The following is a 20,697-nucleotide window of genomic DNA, read 5'->3' as shown; positions in this document are numbered from 1 at the left end:
ACTTCAGGGACAAAATGTTGACTTGCTGCCTAATATATCCTACCCATTTTCATATGCAATTTTAACGAGATAATCAAGGTTATTGACTTTACCTGTCAGTGGTCATAATGTTATGGCTGATCTGTGTGTATACCATTGTAATACATGATGGCTATCATGCATGAGCTGAAAAGTGTCCAAACAAGAGCAGACCTTTCACTGAGACTAACAGGGAATGAGCAGTGAGCCTCTGCTTAACTTAGAGGCAGCCAGGCAACTAACATTTTCAGGTCAGGACGTATCAGGCTACATTTTCCTCTCGGTGGAGGTTTTCTTTAACACAAACACAGCTCAATTTCAATAAGCTGTGCAGCAGATTCAAGCACAAGTGAGCAATGTATTGCAAAATAACTATAGTCTCCTTCTCACCTGTAGAACAGGACATAGGCCTCTGCATTCTGAACCACCGTCTCATGCACTTCTGTGACATACTGATCATCAAACTCGTACCACTGACCATTAATCACATTCTGACAGTATGATATGTAGTGACCACCTGAAACATAACATGATATAACAGAGGAGATTAGTATTAGTTTTTTTAATTAACAATTATACTAGGATTTTTTTCCCCTAGGAGCACAGCAAACACATAATGTGTCAGTAAATGGTCTGTTCGATTATTGTATTAAATGTTCATACATTTTCAGATCGGGGTCCTCAAACTTTAAAAAGGGGGCCAGGACTATAGTTTGAAAAAAATATGAACAAATTTTATTATTAATAATATCTTACTATGCAGAATGCAGGGATAAGGAGTGCGTTGGGCTCAGAATACAGGGATCAGGAGTGAGTTAGTCTCAGAGAGCGAGTTAGGCTCAGAACACAGGGACCAGGAGTGAGTAATGCCGCGTACACACTATCGGACTATCCGGCGGACAATCCCGCTGCACTTTCAAGCGAATGGACTTGGCCACACACGATCATTCCAAAAGTCTGGTGGATTGGAACGTGATGACGTAGAATAAGGAAGTTCATGGCCAGTAGCCAATAGCTGCCCTAGCGTCAGTTTTAGTCCGCCGGACTAGCACACAGACGAACAGATCGTCCGCTAAAAGTTGAGTCCGGAGGACAATTTTGAAGCAAGCCTTATTTCTAAGTCTGCAGGACTTTTGGGAAGAAAAAGTCCGCTGGAGCCCACACACGATCGAATTGTCCGGCTGACTAAGTCCGCCAGATAGTCCGATCGTGTGTACGCAGCATTAGGCTCAGAATGCAGGAACCAGGAGTGAGTTAGGCCCAGAATGCAGGGATCGTGGGGGGGGGGGTAATTTGAAGGGTGGTAGAGTACAGTTCTGGACAGAGGCCAGAAGCGGGAGCCAGCAGAGTGACTTTACATATTATCAAGCTGGTGATTGGTTTCTTAGGACCGCCCTGTGTCCTAGCAACTAATCACCTGCGGTTTAACTTCAAAAGTTAATTTAGCCAGCTCCTCCTCCTACCCTCCGTCCTGAGCTAAGCTGCCTCCTACTCTCCGCTGTTCACTGATGACAGCAGTGGGAGGAGACTTGTGGGATCGGGACCCATGGTAGGGCTGGCCCTAATGGGCAGGCCGGGTATATGATCCTGGCGGGCTATATCCGGCACTGCGAGTCGTAGTTTGAGGACCCCTGGTTTAGATTACGAGAGCTTTATGCATACATGTAAAAAATTTGATATAGAAGGAGCTCTTCAGCTGTAACAGAGTGGATCTGTTGCATCAAATGTGGTCCAACTGTAATTATTACTAAGCACTGCATGCCAGTTATTTCAGAAATTGTGCTTAAATTAATGATCACATGCAATACTGAAATTATATAAATAGATACCAAGTATACCATTTATTTATTTCAAAGCCAAACTACAATAAGTGTTTTTCAATTTTGCATAGAGTAGGGAAGGGATAGAACCTCCATTAGGCTTTTATTGCTATCTGTGTTATTTCACCTCGCATCCTGTTCCAGTGACACCCTGTTATACTTTAACACATTGAGAGTCACTGGGACAGGAATTGAAGGGAAATATCCACCGTCTACTATTTTTAATTTTTTTTTAATCACCGTTATTATCTGTAATATTATACCGAAAGTAAGCAAACATTTCTTGAAAGACGACACAGACAGTAATACTAACCCCACTCATCTACATCCCAACACAAATATTATTTTGCTTAGAGCTGTTCCTTAAAGTGAACATGCGCCCACATTGTTCAAGCTAAAGCCTTTTCATTTTATAAATAAAACACTTTAAAGTGGAACTAAACTTCATTTGAGCACCAGAAATCAAGAATGCTATTTGATTCATTTTTAATATTCAAAGCAAACTCCCCTCCATGCTTTATTTTGCTGAGAAAAACACCCCCTAGTATTTTTGGACGTTGCCATTTTGAGTAAGGGCAGGTGATTTATGTAGCATTTACTTCCTGGAATCCACCTGCCCTTAGCACAGGCATGCAAGCAGGAGAGGGTGGGCTTAGCTGAGAAAGCCCCTACTGAAGACTCCTGGGATGTATGACATCATTTGCCTAGGCATGGAAACCAGGAAGTAGCTAAAGGAATGTAAAAGAAAAAAAAAGGAGTTTAAAACAAGTAAATATGATATACTTTCCTATCCATTTACTAACACCAGCACCATAAGTAATAAAAATAGTCAATGTCGATTGAGAGAGTGAAGTTATGCTTTAAAACAAGCCCCAATTCTCATCTAAAGCTATAGGCATTATGGAGAAATTTATCTGCAAATTTCACAACGGAAGCACTGAAATCTCCACTATTTTCTATGGAGAGCAGATCTTGACTGTCCTCATAGCAGGTGTTTCTTAGCTGTTGGAAACCTAAACCTGCAGTCTGAGTCTTTATTGTGATTTTTGAGGACATTTGAGAATTCCTGTAATTCATTCACATTATAAGCAGCTAGAGAGGGCAAGGATGGCTTGATTTAAAGATTTTTTTTTTTACTCTAAACACGTTAATGTCTATATTATGCTGAACCTTTAAAGTGGTTGTAAACTCTTAACTTTTCGTTAATAATTTTTTTCTCATTATCTTTAGAGGCACCCCAGTTATTTAAAAAAAATGCACCCTGGTCACATTTTCAGTTCCCTTATGATTTTGAGGCCTTTGTAACTATCACCCTTCTCTGCCTCCTCCTACCTCCTTGTCCCTGTTCCACTTCAATCCCCCCCCCCCCCCTTTTTTAACTCCTAATCTTATTCTATTTCTTTCTCTTATACTTTGTCTTCTACTTCTATATGGACTTATTTATTTTATTACCCATTTCTCATATACACTGTGCTCTGGACTGCATTGCACGGTTTCTTTTATGGGCAGTAACACTGATCTATGAATGCGCCATTTTCACGATGATCTCTACCATTATAATACTAGATGGCAATGGTTCTGTCAGGGCTGGGCTCAGCCCTTCCTTCTCTGAGCTGGCCGCTCAGCTGTCGGCTAATTGCCAGCTCCTATCTCTCCACTGGTACTCAGCTGTTGATGATATCCTGCTCATCAGTCCTGTCTACTTAAGCCATGCAGTCCAGAAGATCTCTGCCTTTGCCTTGGTCACATCACAGAAAATCTTCTGCAATCCTGTTCAAGACTTGCTTTGCTGACATTCCTTCTGGATCCTGCTTGCTGTTCTAATACATTGATCCCTGACTTGTAGCTTGGCTGACTATCCTTTCCGGTTACTGAACTCTGGCTATGTTTTGACCAAGTTTGTTCTTTTTACTTTTATTATTAAACAAGTGTGATTGAACTGTACTTCTGTCTTGGCCTGATTTCATGGGTTCTGACAGGTTCTGACATTGTATACTGATGCTCTGTTAATCATAACAGGTCTTAATGACCTTTACTTTAATTATATTCATCGTGAGGTCTTGCATTATATTACATTTAGCGATATGCATATTTGTATGTTTACTGGAATTTGACATGTACTTTTTCGTTTATGTTCTGTATTGTTTCAATACTGAATATAAAAAAAGATTCAACATTAAAAAAAGCGCTGCTGTTCCATCCATCAGTCTTATGAGCTAACATGCTCCAGTGAGCAGATCAATAAATGTACAGCTTCCTGAGATACTGTTACTGGCCTCTATGCCCATCTGTTCTGGGCCAGAATTTCAACAGAAAGAACTCCACAAAACCATCCTGGTGCTCAGGGGAACAGTGTTCTTCTTTACTAAGAAGAGGTCTGAGTATCAAGAGGGTGTATGTGCAACACAGCTGCTTCTGTTGTTGGCCTTCTGTCCTGGTTAGATTAGGATCCCTTACCAGTTCCCAAAATGTCAACAACAGATATAAAAAAAAAAAGACCCCAGAAGTGTTTTACCATGATCCTTTGGGTGTTCTTTTTTTCTCACTGGCTCATCAGGTTGTTCCAAGAGATTTACTGTAAAGTATAAATTGTAAGTGATTCCCATGCTGATTGGCCAACTGAAGCATTGATTTATTTATAGGAAACACTGTAACAAGTACTCTCCTATTAAAAAGGAGATTATTGTTTTTATGCAGCTATTTCTATAACTCAGTTTAAAGGCTAACTCCACCTTTTGCAAACAAAACAAAACAAAATAACAAATGCAACCATATTTGTAGCAAGCAAAATACGTATTTATTATTTTTTGCAAATGAGCCCGCAAAGCATTGCAGTCAGTGGATAGTGGGTGCAATGTGGGACTCCTGCAGACTTTTCCTCCAGCTCAAGAGCTTCCAAGGTACAAACCAGTCACCGTATTTATCGGCGTATAACACGCACAGGTGTATAACACGCACAGGTGTATAACACGCACCCTAATTTGAAGAGGGAAGTTTCAGGGAAAAAATATATTGTTTAAATAACTTTGAAGTAAATTAAGGGTCAGTGCCCATCAATGTCCACCTGCAGCCTGATCAATGTCCTCAATGCAGCCTGATTAATGCCCATCTGCAGTCCATCAATGAAGTTTGATTAATGCTGTTTTTTTGTTTAGCCTCATTTGCAGCCTCACCATCTCTCCCCAAAGCAGCTTGAACATCAGAAAATCACGGAGCCGTCATCTCCTGTTTACACGGCTCTCACACACAGAGTCCCGCCTCTGCCATCGGCACTGGACCAGCTCCTGTGATAGACAGAACACTGGTCCAATGCCAGTGGCAGAGGCGGGACTGTGTGCTTGACGTGAGAGCCAAGTGGATAGGAGATGAAGGCTCTGTGAATTCAGGCGGTGCTCGCCCCCCTCCTTCCCCTCCGAGGTACATTATTGGTGTTTACTATATCCATGCCATGCCTGCTCTCCATTTGGCCCCCGGCGGGGCCCATCTGACTCCGCCCCCTCAGCTCCCTGGTAAGGCACCTGCTGCCGCCGTCTTGGAGCCGCACACCTGTAGCCATGACCAAGCTCACTGGTGAGTGGGGACCCATAACCCCTCCTACCCTCTGCCTGTATAAGTAATACTGTGCCATACTGCCAAATATATACTTTATTATCCTAGGCACATAGTTACACACATCCACCGCTGAAGAGCGAGCTGGATCTCGTGAAACGCATTGGGTAGTATGATGCCCATGTACTAGGACTGCTATTACATCAATGTATCAATATTCCTTGTTTATGTATCTTTTTAAAATTGGCCATTGGTGATATCTATGCATGTAAACAATGTTACTTCAATAAACCATATACTGTATTTACTACTGTTTTGTTTACTGACGGAAACGGTACCCACTTCATTTAAAGTCCCGGGGCGAACCCTTTGTTTTATTATATGTTACAGGGATGGAAATGGGTTACCGGGACACCAGACCTTTCCCCTTTTTCTATTATTGGTGTTTAATACGCACCTCTGATTTGCCCCCTATTTTCAAGGGAAAAAGGTGCATGTCATATGCAGATAAATACGGTACTGCAGCGGTGAAAGTCAGGACTTGTAGTTCATTCATTCATAGATCTTTGCTTGCAACCATGTTATATGCTACACTCTAAATATGAGAGCGACATGGCCAAAAATATATATGTATAAAAAAAAATGATAGATATATATATATATATATATATATATATGTGTGTTTTTTAACTTGGCTGGTGTTATTTTAGGGCCTCTTTGTAAGGTCTTAACATCAGCACAGTTGTAGGCAGTGTGGTAAAGGAGAAAAGCCACTGGGACGAGCAAGTGCTATCATGTTAAAATTAGAAGACATTATGGAACATCCACTACAGCCAACAGCTAACTGTTGCACTATCGCAGGACTAACGCATCTCCGGAGCTCATGGAGCTCAGAGTTTATCAAGTGCCTTCCTCCGACTCCCACATATGTGAGAAAATAATATATAGGCAGCTGAAGATATCTGCAATTGTTTTGAGGCCAAGTTTGATTTTTACATTGGTTTAGACTTGCATAAAATTTCAGCTGCCTACATGTCTGGATGATCTGTTCATTTTGAGGTTTAGTGTTTTTGCTGAAGGTAACCTCTGCCTATATATAGATTTTTTTAATCATAAGAAATTTTTAGATGGCTACACTTTGAGACAGGATCACTTTAATGTGTTTCTGTGAGTTTCTTGCTCACCAGTAGAGCTTCATATACTTACTTCCTGCTGTGCCATGATGACAGATAACAGCCAATAGGTCATATGTAGTGATATGGGACACGCATTCCTTAGCCAGGAACGGGCGCAGGTTTAGCCCCTCTAAGGGGAAGGAGACATGGCTGCTGATTTTCAAAGAATACATTACTTCATGGCGAAAACGCTTCAAGTGTATACAGAGAATCTGAGGGAAGAACATCATAAAATACTGTGAATGACCATACAAAATACATAAATATACAGTGCATCCAGAAAGTATTCACAGCGTTTCACTTTTTCCACATTTTGTTGTTACAGCCTTATTCCAAAATAGATTCAATTCATTGGTTTCCTTAAAACTCTACAAACAATACCACATAATGACAACGTGAAAGAAGTTTGTTTGAAATCTTTGAAAATGTATTAAAAAAAAATAAAATAAATAAATCCCATGTACATAAGTATTCCCAGCCTTTGCTCAGTACTTTGTTGAAGCACCTTTGGGACCAATTACAGCCTCAAGTCTTTTTGAGAATGATGCTACAAGCTTGACACACCTATTTTTGGGCAGTCTCTGTTAGGGCCGGTTCACACTGCGGGCGATGCGAGGCGACACGACTTGCCGCGCCGCGATCTGACAAGTCGCCCCCGTTCTGTACAATGGAACCGTTCTGAGAGGAGCGACTCGAGTCGCTCCGACTCAGAAAAAAGGTTCCTGTACTACTTTTGGGCGACCTCGGGGCGACTTGCATTGACTTCTATACAGAAGTCATTTGCAAGTCGCCGCTGAGGTCGCGGCAGGTCGCGGCGAGGCAAGTCAGTGTCGCCTCGCATCGCCCGCAGTGTGAACCGGCCCTTATTCTTCTTTGTAAAACCTCTCAAGCTCCATCAGGTTGGATAGGGAGTGTTGGTTCACAGCCATTTTCAGATCTCTCCAGAGATGTTCAATCAGGTTCAAGTCTGGGCCACTTAAGGACATTCACAGAGTTGTCCTGTAGCCACTCCTTTGTTATCTTGGCTGTGTGCTTAGGGTCATTGTCCTGTTGGAGGGTGAACCTTCCCCCAGTCTGAGGTCCAGAGCACTCTGGAGAAGGTTTTCATCAAGGATGTCTCTGTACATTGCGGCATTCATCTGAAAAACATCCCCACAGCATGATGCTGCCACCACCATGCTTCACTGTAGGGATGGTATTGGCCAAGTGATGAGTGGTGCCTGGTTTACTCCAGACATGACACTTGCCATTCAGGCCAAAGAGTTCAATCTTTGTTTCATCAGACCAGAGAATTTTGTTTATCATGGTCTGAGAGTCCTTCAGGTGCCTTTTGGCAAACTCCAGGTGGGCTGTCACGTGCCTTTTACTGAGGAGTGGCTTCTGTCTGGCCATTCTACCATACAGGTCAGATTGGTGGAGTGCTGGAAGATTCTTCCCTCTCCACAGAGAAACACTGGAGCTCCGTCTTAGTCACCTCCCTGATTAAGGCCCTTCTCCCCCGATCGTGCAGTTTGGCCCGGCGGCCCACTCTACAAAGAGTCCTGGTGCTTCCAAACTTCATTTCGTGAATAATGGAGGCCACTGTGATCATTGGGACCTTCAATGCTGCAGACATTTCTCTGTACCCTTCCCCAGATCTGTGCCTTGATACAATACTGTCTTGGAGGTCTACAGACAATTCCTTGGACTTCATGAATTGGTTTGTGCTCCGACATGCACTGTTAACTGTGGGACCTTATATGGACAGGTGTATGCCTTTCCAGATCATGTCCAATCAGAGATCAATTTTGAGCGTCATGGCAAAGGCTGTGAATACTTATGTACATGGGATTTTTTTTATTTTTTTATTTTTAATAAATTTGCAAAGATTTGCAAACTTCTTTCATGTTGTCATTATGGGGTATTTTTTTGTAGAATTTTGAGGAAAATAATGAATTTATTCCATTTTGGAATAAGGCTGTAACATAACAAAATGTGGAAAAAGTGAAGCGCTGTGAATGCTTTCCGTATGTACTGTATATACACACCCAAACACAGCTCTTTACAAAGCTCAAACACCCTGCCTGAAGCGGATATCTTACTAATGTAAAAATTTATATATTGTATATAGTCAAAAGTATTGGGCCGCCTGCCTTTACACACACATGAACTTTAATGGCATCCCAGCCTTAGTCTGTAGGGCTCAATATCGAGTTGGCTCACCCTTTGCAGCTTTAACAGCTTCAACTCTTCTGGGAAGGCTGTCCACAAGGTTTAGGAGTGTGTCTTGGGGAATGTTTGATCATTCTTCCAGAAGTGCATTGGTGAGGTCAGGCACTGATGTGGACAAGAAGGCCTGGCTCGCAGTCTCCGCTTTAATTCATCCCAAAGGTGTTCTAATGGGTTGAGGTCAGGACTCTTTGCAGACCAATCAAGTTCCTCCTCCTCCTCAAACTCGCTGATCCATGTCTTTATGGACCTTGCTTTGTGTGCTTGTCCAAATCATTTGGTGGAGGGGGGATTATGGTGTGGGGTTGTTTTTCAGGGGTTGGGTTTGGCCCCTTAGTTCCAATAAAGGGAACTCTTAAGGTGTCAGCATACCAAGACATTTTGGACAATTTCATGCTCCCAACTTTGTGGGAACAGTTTGGGGATGGACCCTTCCTGTTCCAACATGACTGCACACCAGTGCACAAAGCAAGGTCCATAAAGACATGGATGAGTGAGTTTGGGGTGGAAGAAATTGACTGGCCTGCACAGTGTTCTGACCTCAACCTGATAGAACACCTTTGGGATGAATTAGAATGGAGACTGCAAGGCAGGTCTTCTCGTCCAACATTAGTGGCTGACCTTAGAAATGCACTTCTGGTAGAATGGTCAAACATTCCCATAGACACACTCCTAAACCTTGTGGACAGCTTTCCCAGAAGATTTGAAGCTGTTATAGCTGCAAAGAGTGGAACTCAATATTGAACCCTATGGACTAAGACTGGGGTGCCATTAAAGTTTACACACACACACACACAAACTCACAAAAGTGAGTACACCCCTCCTATTTTTGTAAATATTTTATATCTTTTCATGCGACAACACTGAAGAAATTACACTTTGTACAATGTAAAGTAATGAGTGTACAGCTTGTATAATAGTGTAAATTTTCTGCCCCCTCAAAATAATTCAACACACATCCATTAATATCTAAACCGCTGGCAACAAAAGTGAGTACACCACTAAGTGAAAATGTCCAAACTGGGCCCAATTAGCCATTTTCCCTCCCTGATGTCATGTGACTCGTTAGTGTTACAAAGTCTCAGGTGTGAATGGGGAGCAGGTGTGTTAAATTTGGTGTTATCGCTCTCACTCTCTCATACTGGTCACTAGAAGTTCAACATTGCACCTCAAGAACTCTCTGAGGATCTAAAAAAAATAATGATTGCTCTACATAAAGATGCCCTGTAGATCAGCAACCTGTAGATCATGATCTACCAGTAGATCGCAGACAGGTGACTGGTAGATCGCGGTCTGGGCTTGCTGACCTGACATTCCAGAGCATCAAACAGAGTGCAATGCAGAGGGGCTACTTGTAAGGTTGGAGCTGTAGTAAGGAGCAAGAGCCGTATAAGCCGATGCCTCCTCTGTAGTGCCGGCTCCTGTCCCATGAAGAGTGATAACTGCACTCCACCTCTTATCCCAACTAGCAGTCTCCAGAATGGTGCCAGCAGCAGGAAAGAAGAGATCTTCAGGTCAATGTGAAGCAATACACTGGGTATAATAGTATAGGGCTGATTTCACACTGATGTGATGTGGTTTACCCACATAGCAGGTGCAGTGTACCTGCAGCTTTCCTGTGCTTAGTCATAGACTTCAATTATATCCTGCGGATTTGGTGCACTTTCTGAAAGCGCACCACCCCTGCAGGATATAATAGAAGTCTATGGTAAAGCCCAGCTAACCCAGGAAAGTTGCAGCTGCATTGTGCTGCACGCCCGGTGCAGATAAACCACAGCACATCAGTGTGAAAGCCACCTTATTGGGGGCTCAGAACAGTAACCCCATAGTTAAGACATGTTTTTATTACCCCCTCCCTAACTGCACCCCTTAGGTGCAGTGGCCAGGGGTGTTCACATGTCGCAGCCGGAGATATATGCCCTGTCATGGTTTTGGTGGGTGTAGCAGTAAATGAGGCTGCTCTGCAAGTGCCCTGCAACCTTGTGCAGTACAGAAAACAAAGGGTTAAAGCAGGCAGCATTGTGCTGCTTTCTCACCACCTGCTTTAACCCCTTGGACCCCAGAGAAACATGTAGTTGCAGGGTATTTGAAGAGTGGCCCCATTTACTTAAATGGGGTGCAATTGGCAGGCAGAAGCACCCACCAAAAGCAACAGGGGGCTTAATTCCTGCTGCGGCATGTGTACAACTTTGGCTTCTGCCTCAGCAGCTAAAGGAGGTAGCTTTTTTGAGGCAGTAAAACTGACTCAACTGCAGGGTTTTACCACCCCCAACTTTACGTTTGAACGAACCCTAAGGGTGCCACTGCCGAATGCAACTAAGGGCACAATCACAAGTGCAACAGGCACTGCTGCTCCTCTGAAAAGCGATCCAAGTGTGTTTGACAGGTGGTAAGGGGGCAAAATGTTGCCTCCTCACCACCTGATTTAAACCCATGTTTGCCGTGCAATGCATGCAATTGTGACAAGGTAGTTTGGCAATTAGAGGTTTAAATCAGGTGTCAGGAGGCGACATTGTGCTCAGTGATCTTTGACGTCTCCCATGTCGTTCAAGTAGATCTCCACCCCTTTAAGGTTGCCTACTTCTGGCCTAGGCTATAAGAAGATTGCCAAGACCCTGAAACTGAGCTGTAGCACGGTGGCCAAGACCATACAGTAGTTTAATAGGACAGGTTCCACTCAGAACAGGTCGACCAAAAAAGTGAGTGCACGTGCTCAGTGTCATATCCAGAGGTTGTCTTTGGGAAATGCCAGCATTGCTGCAGAGGTTGAATGGGTGGGAGGTCAACCTGTCAGTGCTCAGACCATACACTGCACACTGCATTAAATTGGTCTGCATGGCTGTCATCCCAGAAGGACGCCTCTTCTAAACATGACGCACAAGAAAGCCCACAAACAGTTTGCTGAAGACAAGCAGACTAAGGACATGGATTACTGGAATCATGTCCTATGGTCTGATGAGACCCATATAAACTTATTAGGTTCAGATGGTGTGAAGGGTGTGTGGTGGCAACCATGTGAGGAGTGCCAAGACAAGTGTGTCTCGCCTACATTCAAGCATGATGGTAGGCGTGTCATGGTCTGGGGCTGCATGAGTGCTGCTGGCACTGGGGAGCTACAGTTCATTGAATCATGAGTGCCAACATGTACTGTGGCATACTGAAGCAGAGCATAATCCCCTCCCTTCCAACATAACGACCCCATACGCACCTCCAAGACTACTACTGCCTTGCTAAAGAAGCTGAGGATAAAGATGATGGACTGGCCAAGAATGTCTCCAGACCTAAACCCTATTGAGCGTCTGTGGGGCATCCTCAAATGGAAGATGGAGGAGCGCAAGGTCTCTAACATCCACCAGCTCTGTGATGTTGTCATGGAGGAGTGGTAGAGGACTCCAGTGGCAACCTGTGAAGCTCTGGTGAACTCCATACCCAAGAGGGTTAAGGCAGTGCTGGAAAATAATGGTGGCTACACAAAATATTGACACTTTGGGCCCAATTTGGACATTTTCACTTAGGGGTGTATGAGTTATTTTGAGGGGACAGCAAATTTACACTGTTATACAAGCTGTATACTCACTACTTTACATTAGGGTCAGCGCACTTACATTTCCTATAATTATAAATTCACAGTATCTCAGAGTGCTTATACGATGTTTTACCACAAAAATGGTGTCTGCAAAATGTGCACAAATACAGTCATCAAAACATATATAAATAATATTTTGCACTGTATATATTGATACTTTTCACTATATAAACACCAGAACATAGGATTTTAGCAACAGTCCCCACAAATCCTCTTTACAATTTAATCATTTACATTCAATGTGCGCAAATTCACAACCGTACTTTAGGAGTCTTTACACCACTTCGTGAACCACCATCTTCTGAAATGGGCACAGAAACTAGAAAAAAAAATAAAAATTTTGCTTTTGGGTTATATTGGGATAACCACTCAACTTTATCTGAGTTTATCTGATGTTTTTCCAACTAGGTTGACACTAGTTACTCCTCACATCTCCACAATAGTCTTGGTATCTCATAAGAAGTAAACATCCATCACTGCATAACATGTCTTTATAAAATGTATTTTAAATCAATGAGGTAAACATACAAAAGATATAAAATGTGCACTCACAATCCAGGTGCCTTTAGACCGGCACTGAGTCTTTCCAGCAGTGTGTTTTTTGGGTTAGCTCATGCCGCTTCGTTAACGATTGATGCATGTATGCAAAATGCATAGAGGCTTCTGGGTGATCGCCAATGTCACTTCATGTCCTAACCCATACCGGATCAAGGCTTGGAACGCACGGGTGATCCCAGGAGACGAATTGGCGTGAGCTAACCCAAAAAACACTGCTGGAAAGACTCAGTGCCGGTCTAAAGGCATCTGGATTGTGAGTGCACATTTTATATATTTTATAAAAGTTTACCTTATTGATTTAAAATACATTTTATAAAGACATGTTGCGCAATGATGAATGTTTACTTCTTATGAGATATCAAGAATATTGTGGAGATGTGAGGACTAACTAGTGGCAACCTAGTTGGAAAAAACGCCAGATAAACCCATGAAAGTGGAATGGTTATTCCAGTATAAACCAAAGTTTTTTCTAGTTTCTGGTGAGTGCCACTCTGGGAAGATCTCAAACGTGCAATTCATGCAAGATAGCCCAAGAATTTACAGGAACTGGAGGCTTTTTGCCAAGAGGAATGGGCAGCTTTACCATCTGAGAAGATAAAGAGCCTCATCCACAAATACCACATACTTCAAGCTGTCAATGATGTTACAGGGGGCAATACACAGTATTAAGAATTGAGGTATGTAAACTTTTGATCAGGGTAATTTGGGTAGTTTCTGTTTTGATTAGGATTTAGATTTGCAGTTGTGCCATACGCTTTCCATTTTCGGATGATGGATTGAACAGTGCTTCGTGAGATGTTCAAAGCTTGGGATATTTTTTTTTTTAATAACCTAACCTTGCTTTAAACTTTTCCACAACTTTATCCCGGACCTGTCTGGTGTGTTCCTTGGCCTTTATGATGCTGTTTGTGCACTTAGGTTCTCTAACAAACCTCTGTAGGCTTTTTTTTTTATTTCTAACAACATACAGCGGTTGGACAAAAATATGGAAACACTACATGATTTGAAGGTGTGAAAGTGATGACATGTTTTGTGTTGAAAGTGGAAGTGATGTAACATTCTTTTGCTTCCCCTGTGAGATGAAACACCCACTGTAGCCAACAGGTGGGCAGCCTCACTTCCGTCATTCACTGCATGCGCTTCTAGTAATACTGAGTCATGTCAGAGCTTACTGAGTTACACAGAGGGGAAATTATTGGTGCTTGCTTAGCTGGTGCCTCTGTGACTGAAGTTGATTTATTTGCAGTGTCGTGAAGGTCGATATCAAAGGTTATGACGCAATATACAGTTTCCGGGAAAACATTGTCTGATAAGCATAAGAGCGGTCGCCATGGTCAACTGACCGAAAGAGACAAAAAGGACATTGCGCAGGATTGTGACCCAGATCTTTCCATGAAAAGTGGTATCAGATTCCATTATCCACCATCCAAGACTTAGGCCGCGTACACACGCGCGGACTGTTTGCCCAACCTTGTTCGTCAAACAGTTTCGGCAAACAGTCCGCTCAAAATTTGCATGAGCGGACTTGCCCACACACGAGCGGACTGTTTCAGCAAACTGTTTGCCAAACAGTTGGCTCAACTTTTGAAATGAACGGACTCGCCCACGTAAGGAGGAGGCAAATCCGCCCATTTCGAGCGCGTGTACAGGTAGGCGGGGCCCGCGAAGGAGACGTCGCGGGCTCCGCCGCCTGGAATGGGCTTAAAGGGGAACCCCAACGCCGAAAAAAATCGGCGTGGGGGTTCCCCCAAAGTCCACACCAGACCCTTGTCCGAGCACGCTACCCGGCCGGCCAGGAAAGGGGGGCGAGCGAGCGCGCCCCCCCTCCTGAGCCGTACCAGGCCGCGTGCCCTCAACATGGGGGGGTGCCTTGGGGAAGGGGGGGCCGCGCGGCCCCCCCACCCCAAAGCACCTTGTCCCCATGTTGATGAGGACAAGGGCCTCTTCCCGACAACCCTGGCCGTTGGTTGTCGGGGTCTGCGGGCGGGGGGCTTATCGGAATCCGGGAGCCCCCTTTAAGAAGGGGGCCCCCGGATACCGGCCCCCCACCCTATGTGAATGAGTATGGGGTACAATGTACCCCTACCCATTCACCTGTGAAATAAAGTACAAAAAAAAACACAACACAGGGAAAAAATATTTTATTGCACAGCTCCGGGGGGTCTTCCGTCTTCGGGGGTCTTCTCGCCGGACTCCTCCGCTATCTGTGTGTAGCTCTTTTACTAGCGGAGGAGTCCGGCTTTCTTCCTCCCCGCCGCCGGCCTCTTCTCCCGACTTCGGGGGTCTTGTCCCCCTCTTCGGTTCTTCTGCCGGGCCACCGCGCCTTCTTGTAGCTCTTTTACAGGCGGTGGCCCGGTCTTCTGTCGCCGCTGCCTTCCGTTCTTCTGTCGCCGCCTTCGGTTCTTCTGCCGGGCCACCGCGCCTTCTTGTAGCTCTTTTACAGGCGGTGGCCCGGTCTTCTGTCGCCGCTGTCGTCGTCGCCGCCGCCGCCTTCCGTTCTTGTTCTTCTTCTTGTTCTTCTTCTTCTTCTCCTGGAGATGTTGACTCGACGAGCTCTCCGGCCGGAATGCCAGGGACACGCTCCGCTGCCACTTATATAGTGACAATGGGGCGGTGTCACATGGTATATGTCACATGGGTTGGTCACATGGTGACCCCGCCCCCTTACGATGTCATAGTCCCCATGTGACATCAACCCATGTGACCAACCCATGTGACATATACCATGTGACACCGCCCCATTGTCACTATATAAGTGACCGCACAGCGCGGCTCTGGCATTCCGGCCGGAGAGCTCGTCGAGTCAACATCTCCAGGAGAAGAAGAAGAAGAACAAGAAGAAGAACAAGAACGGAAGGCGGCGGCGGCGACGACGACAGCGGCGACAGAAGACCGGGCCACCGCCTGTAAAAGAGCTACAAGAAGGCACGGTGGCCCGGCAGAAGAACCGAAGGCGACGACAGAAGAACGGAAGGCAGCGGCAACAGAAGACCGGGCCACCGCCTGTAAAAGAGCTACAAGAAGGCGCGGTGGCCCGGCAGAAGAACCGAAGAGGGGGACAAGACCCCCGAAGTCGGGAGAAGAGGCCGGCGGCGGGGAGGAAGAAAGCCGGACTCCTCCGCTAGTAAAAGAGCTACACACAGATAGCGGAGGAGTCCGGCGAGAAGACCCCCGAAGACGGAAGACCCCCCGGAGCTGTGCAATAAAATATTTTTTCCCTGTGTTGTGTTTTTTTTTTGTACTTTATTTCACAGGTGAATGGGTAGGGGTACATTGTACCCCATACTCATTCACATAGGGTGGGGGGCCGGTATCCGGGGGCCCCCTTCTTAAAGGGGGCTCCCGGATTCCGATAAGCCCCCCGCCCGCAGACCCCGACAACCAACGGCCAGGGTTGTCGGGAAGAGGCCCTTGTCCTCATCAACATGGGGACAAGGTGCTTTGGGGTGGGGGGGCCGCGCGGCCCCCCCTTCCCCAAGGCACCCCCCCATGTTGAGGGCACGCGGCCTGGTACGGCTCAGGAGGGGGGGCGCGCTCGCTCGCCCCCCTTTCCTGGCCGGCCGGGTAGCGTGCTCGGACAAGGGTCTGGTGTGGACTTTGGGGGAACCCCCACGCCGATTTTTTTCGGCGTTGGGGTTCCCCTTTAAGCCCATTCCAGGCGGCTGAGCCCGCGACGTCTCCTTCGCGGGCCCCGCCTACCTGTACACGCGCTCGAAATGGGCGGACTTTCCGAGCGGGAACAGTCCGCTCATTTCGAAAGTACAGCGGACAGGCCCACACACGGGCGGACTGTTCGCTCAAACACAGTTTCAGCGGACAGTTTTTCGGAATTTCCGAAAGACTTTGTCCGTCCAACTGTCCGCTGAAACTGTCCGCTGAAAGCCCACACACGAGCGGACTGTCCGCCCAAACACTGTTCAGCGGACAAGGTTGGGCGAACAGTCCGCCCGTGTGTACGCGGCCTTATATTTGTCAATTCCCAGGAGAAGACAGGCCGAATTGGATGCCAAAGGCGGTCCAACACCATATTACATAACGATTTAATTCTTATATCATACTCGTTTCCATAATTTTGTCCAACCACTGTACTACTAAATTACATATGACCACATTGGTGTGACCTGATTTTGCAGTACTCCTGACAAACTTCCAGATTGCTCAGAAAATAAAACCAATGCTAATGTGGTCATGTAACACAACTTAACATCCAACCAAAACAATACTATAATGGATAATAATAGGCCCGGTTAGCTTGAAGCAGTTTATTCATGTGTTTATTATCCACAAATTAGGCCTAAAGCAACCCTCCCCTACTGATGTGTAACCACTTTTAGTGCAGCCATATAGTGATGTGTTCCAGGGTAAATATATGGAATTGGGAAGTCTGGGAGAAGTCTTAAATTTATATTTTTAAACATGAATGAATGAAATGAATGAAATACTTGTATAGCGCACAATGCGAACTGAATCGCCTCTAGGCGCTGTACAACATTAAGCATAGGGATAATTGTGTAGTTCTAGAAACAATATATTATAATGAGATATAAAACATACAGTAGTGCAAAGGACATTGAGATTTAGAACATGGTGTAGGGCACTGTGCCACTGAACACTAGAACATGTGTGAAGGACACAGATCTAGAACATGGTGTGTAGGGCATTGAGATCTAGAACATGGAGTGAATGGCATTGAGATCTAGAACATGGTGTGAAGGGCAACACTCACCTCTGGAAGTCGTAAAACTTTACAATACTTGACACCATTTCGTAGCCTTCAGGAAATAAAAAATACAACAGATATCTATCGTGTTTTTCTTAGGTGTAGCGATTTAAACAAGCACACAAAGTGGAAGGTTCACTTACTTTTTACAGCGTTCACAACTATACATATTATCGCCTAGGAGGAGACAAAGGGACATGTAATCATTTTGCACTGACACTTTATCTTCAGCAATTTACATAGTACAGAGAACATCTATCCCGCCTCCTCAGGTAATGTCAGATGTATCTAATGCACACAGGGTGTAAATTCCAGTGACATTACCAGTATCATTTTGGGCTGTGGGAGTAAATCGGAGCGCCCGATGGAAACCAACAGAAACAGGAGGCGAATGTACAACCTCTGTCCTTAGTGGGGATTAAACTCAGGACTCCGGCACTAAAAGCTGAACTGTATTTTTAAAAGTAAGGCTCTGGCCCTGACAAGGTATTGACAAGGCCACAGAGCTCATACTATTAGTATTCACCTCTTGTAATCACCTGCACAGCAGCACTTAGACTGAAAGAGGTAAAGGCAGCATTATGAGCCACTTGTGCTGCATGTAAATGATCTGACAAGGAACATTCCGACAGATTTACAGAGAAGAGCGAACAGAAGGATGAGCTATTATTGTGCTGCTGCTTTTCTTCACTGTCCAATCACAGGCTGGGGGCAGTGAGGTTTCTAGGCTGTTTGGTTTAGCCACTTGCCTACTGGGAACTTTTACCCCCTTGCCAGGCCAATTTTGAGCTTTCAGCATGGTCACATTTTGAATGACATTTGCGCGGTCATGCAACATTGTACCCAAATTAAATTTATATCAATTTTTTTCACACAAAGAGCTTTCTTTTGGGTCTTTTCCGCTTTTTGGAACCCTCCCCCCCTTTGGTGTCACATTTGGCACCTTTCATGTCTAAGACAGGTATTTGCACCCACTCCCGGGCATGGACTCCCACGGGAGTCTATGCCTCTTCCTGTCCCGCCACGCTGTCTGCTGGGACACATACGGGTCCCAGAGACAGCGCAGACCATTCTCATTGCGCTGCGCGACTCACGCATGCGCAGTAGGGAACTGGGAAGTGAAGCCACAAGGCTTCATTTCCTGATTCCCATACCGAAGATGGCGATGGCAGCATCCGAGGACCAAGGGAAGGTTTGGCCTAGGGTGTTGACATCACTGGACCCTGGGACAGGTGAGTGTCCTTATTTTAAAAGTCAGCAGCTGCAGTATTTGTAGCTGCTGACTTTAAGAAAATAAAAATAATAATTTGCGGGACTCCCCCATTAAGCTTATGCGAGGGAAGTCCGACTCCCCGCCTTGGCCATGGGCTGGGGAGAAGTGATGGTTGCCTCTGGAGGCTATAACACTGCAGGGAGAGATTGAAGGAACCAGGAACCGAACCAGAAAACCACCTACTATGCGCTGCACTAATAGGCGGCACTGTTAAAGCTGCACTGATAATTAGGAAGCGGATGGTCAGTGCCCTGAATAGCAGTGCAGATGTCCCCCTTCAGACTAAGCGGTTACCAGCTCTCTCCTATTCTCTCGCTGTGACAGCGTGAGGAAAGGAATGCCGATAAATGGCAAGTGTGTTTACATTTTGATTGGATACAGCTGATCACATGGTAAAGAGCCGTTGATTGCCTCTTTACCCTGATCTGTGATGGGCTGTGTTTGGAGGACACAGCAATCACAGAGAGCACCGCCACCCGAAAAACGGGAGGTTGTCATACGACACCCTCCCCGAACTGGCCAACTGCACTGTAGCCATCATTTTGATACAGTGCAGTCAGAAAGTGGTTAATTGCAGAATGGAATCGGGTCAACAACCTGGCTCTGCTAGTTGGCAGGGCCGTTTACATATCAGGACTGGACAGACAGAAATACAAATCTGTTTGCAGGTAAAACAACTCCCATACTTGTGATTCAACTGAATATCTACTTGACTAAAGCTCAGCTTTAAAATAAACCTGTCATGGGAGAAATACAGAGTCTACAGTTGATAAATTCTTACTAAAGATGCAAGTCGCCTGGCTGTTATAGCTTAATTACTTTAAGCCACAGAGCCAGAACAAATATGCAGCTAAGAAAAATTAGATGTCCACAACTGCATATTTGTTCCAGGTCAGCAAGTTAAAGTATTGAAGTAAAAGTTCATATCACAAAGGGAACAAAAGAAGGAGCTTTGCCTGAGCCACATACATGCGGCTTTTATTCAATTGCACCTTCTACCCCAAGTATACTGTTCTACAGAGGCTGGAGAACAATAGACTGCCAAGATATCATATAGTATATTTACTAATAATAAAACCTGCATCTTACCTTTTAATTCATCAGCAGCAAAGAAAGCAGCTAGACAGTCCTCCAATGTGACTACTGGGCCCCAGAACCAGGTTGGAATGCAGGAGACTACAAATCTGTAGAAAGAGATCCAAGAACCAAGTTAAGTCATACAAAACTATCCACTCACTGGTCAGCTTCCATGATGCAATAGGACTTTTCCTGCTCTGAAGCAGTAAGTGATGAACTAAATGACTATAATGTATTTTAGCAGGCAGGTAAAGACACATTATATGAGGGTGTCAGGAACTGTGTTGCATTATAGATGCTTTGTTTTTGCAAGATTGGGAGGTAAAAATTGTTAAAGGGTAAAAAATTGGGTATTTCAACTGCTGAAGCAGTACATTTTTAACTGGAGCATTAGGTTTTCACACTGGGGCAATGCTGCATTAGCGTTAAAGAGACGCTTGTTTTAGCGGAGATTTACCGTAGTTTTAGCAGTGCTTTTTGCCCGCTAGTGGCTGGAGAAAGGGTTAAAACCGCCCGTGTTGCATTCCAATGGGCAGGGGTGGTTTAGGAGCGCTGTATACACCGCTCCCAAACTGCCCCAAAGATGCTGTTTGTAGGACTTTTTGTAACGTCCCGCAAGTGCACCGTCCCAGTGTGAAAGCACTTGGGTGGCATGGGAGGCGATTTTCAGGTGCTTTACAGGTGCTATTTTTAGTGCTAAAACGCCTGAAAAA

The 20,697-nt window shown here is 45.0% G+C and overlaps 1 protein-coding gene across 2 annotated transcripts in view; it reads right to left on the bottom strand.

The window, feature by feature from the left end:
- USP20 (ubiquitin specific peptidase 20) overlaps positions 1-20,697 on the bottom strand; it is a 118,766-nt gene that overhangs the window by 23,878 nt on the left and 74,191 nt on the right. Inside the window, exons 14-19 of one of the 2 annotated variants that reach the window (XM_077478205.1) lie at positions 19,997-20,091; positions 17,778-17,811; positions 17,641-17,686; positions 6,594-6,774; positions 4,354-4,413; positions 409-535 (exon numbers count right to left, since the gene is read on the bottom strand). In XM_077478205.1, the coding sequence (XP_077334331.1) occupies positions 409-535; positions 4,354-4,413; positions 6,594-6,774; positions 17,641-17,686; positions 17,778-17,811; positions 19,997-20,091 (543 nt within the window). The remainder of the gene's footprint in view (positions 1-408; positions 536-4,353; positions 4,414-6,593; positions 6,775-17,640; positions 17,687-17,777; positions 17,812-19,996; positions 20,092-20,697) is intronic. The other variant, XM_077478210.1, reaches the window with a different exon arrangement.

Source organism: Lithobates pipiens, unplaced genomic scaffold, assembly GCF_037356315.1.
Source record: "Lithobates pipiens isolate NorthernLeopardFrog02 unplaced genomic scaffold, aLitPip1_a1.2 Scaffold_1, whole genome shotgun sequence".
In the NCBI taxonomy this organism is placed as follows: domain Eukaryota; kingdom Metazoa; phylum Chordata; class Amphibia; order Anura; family Ranidae; genus Lithobates; species Lithobates pipiens.
This window is presented reverse-complemented; position numbering and strand designations above follow the sequence as displayed.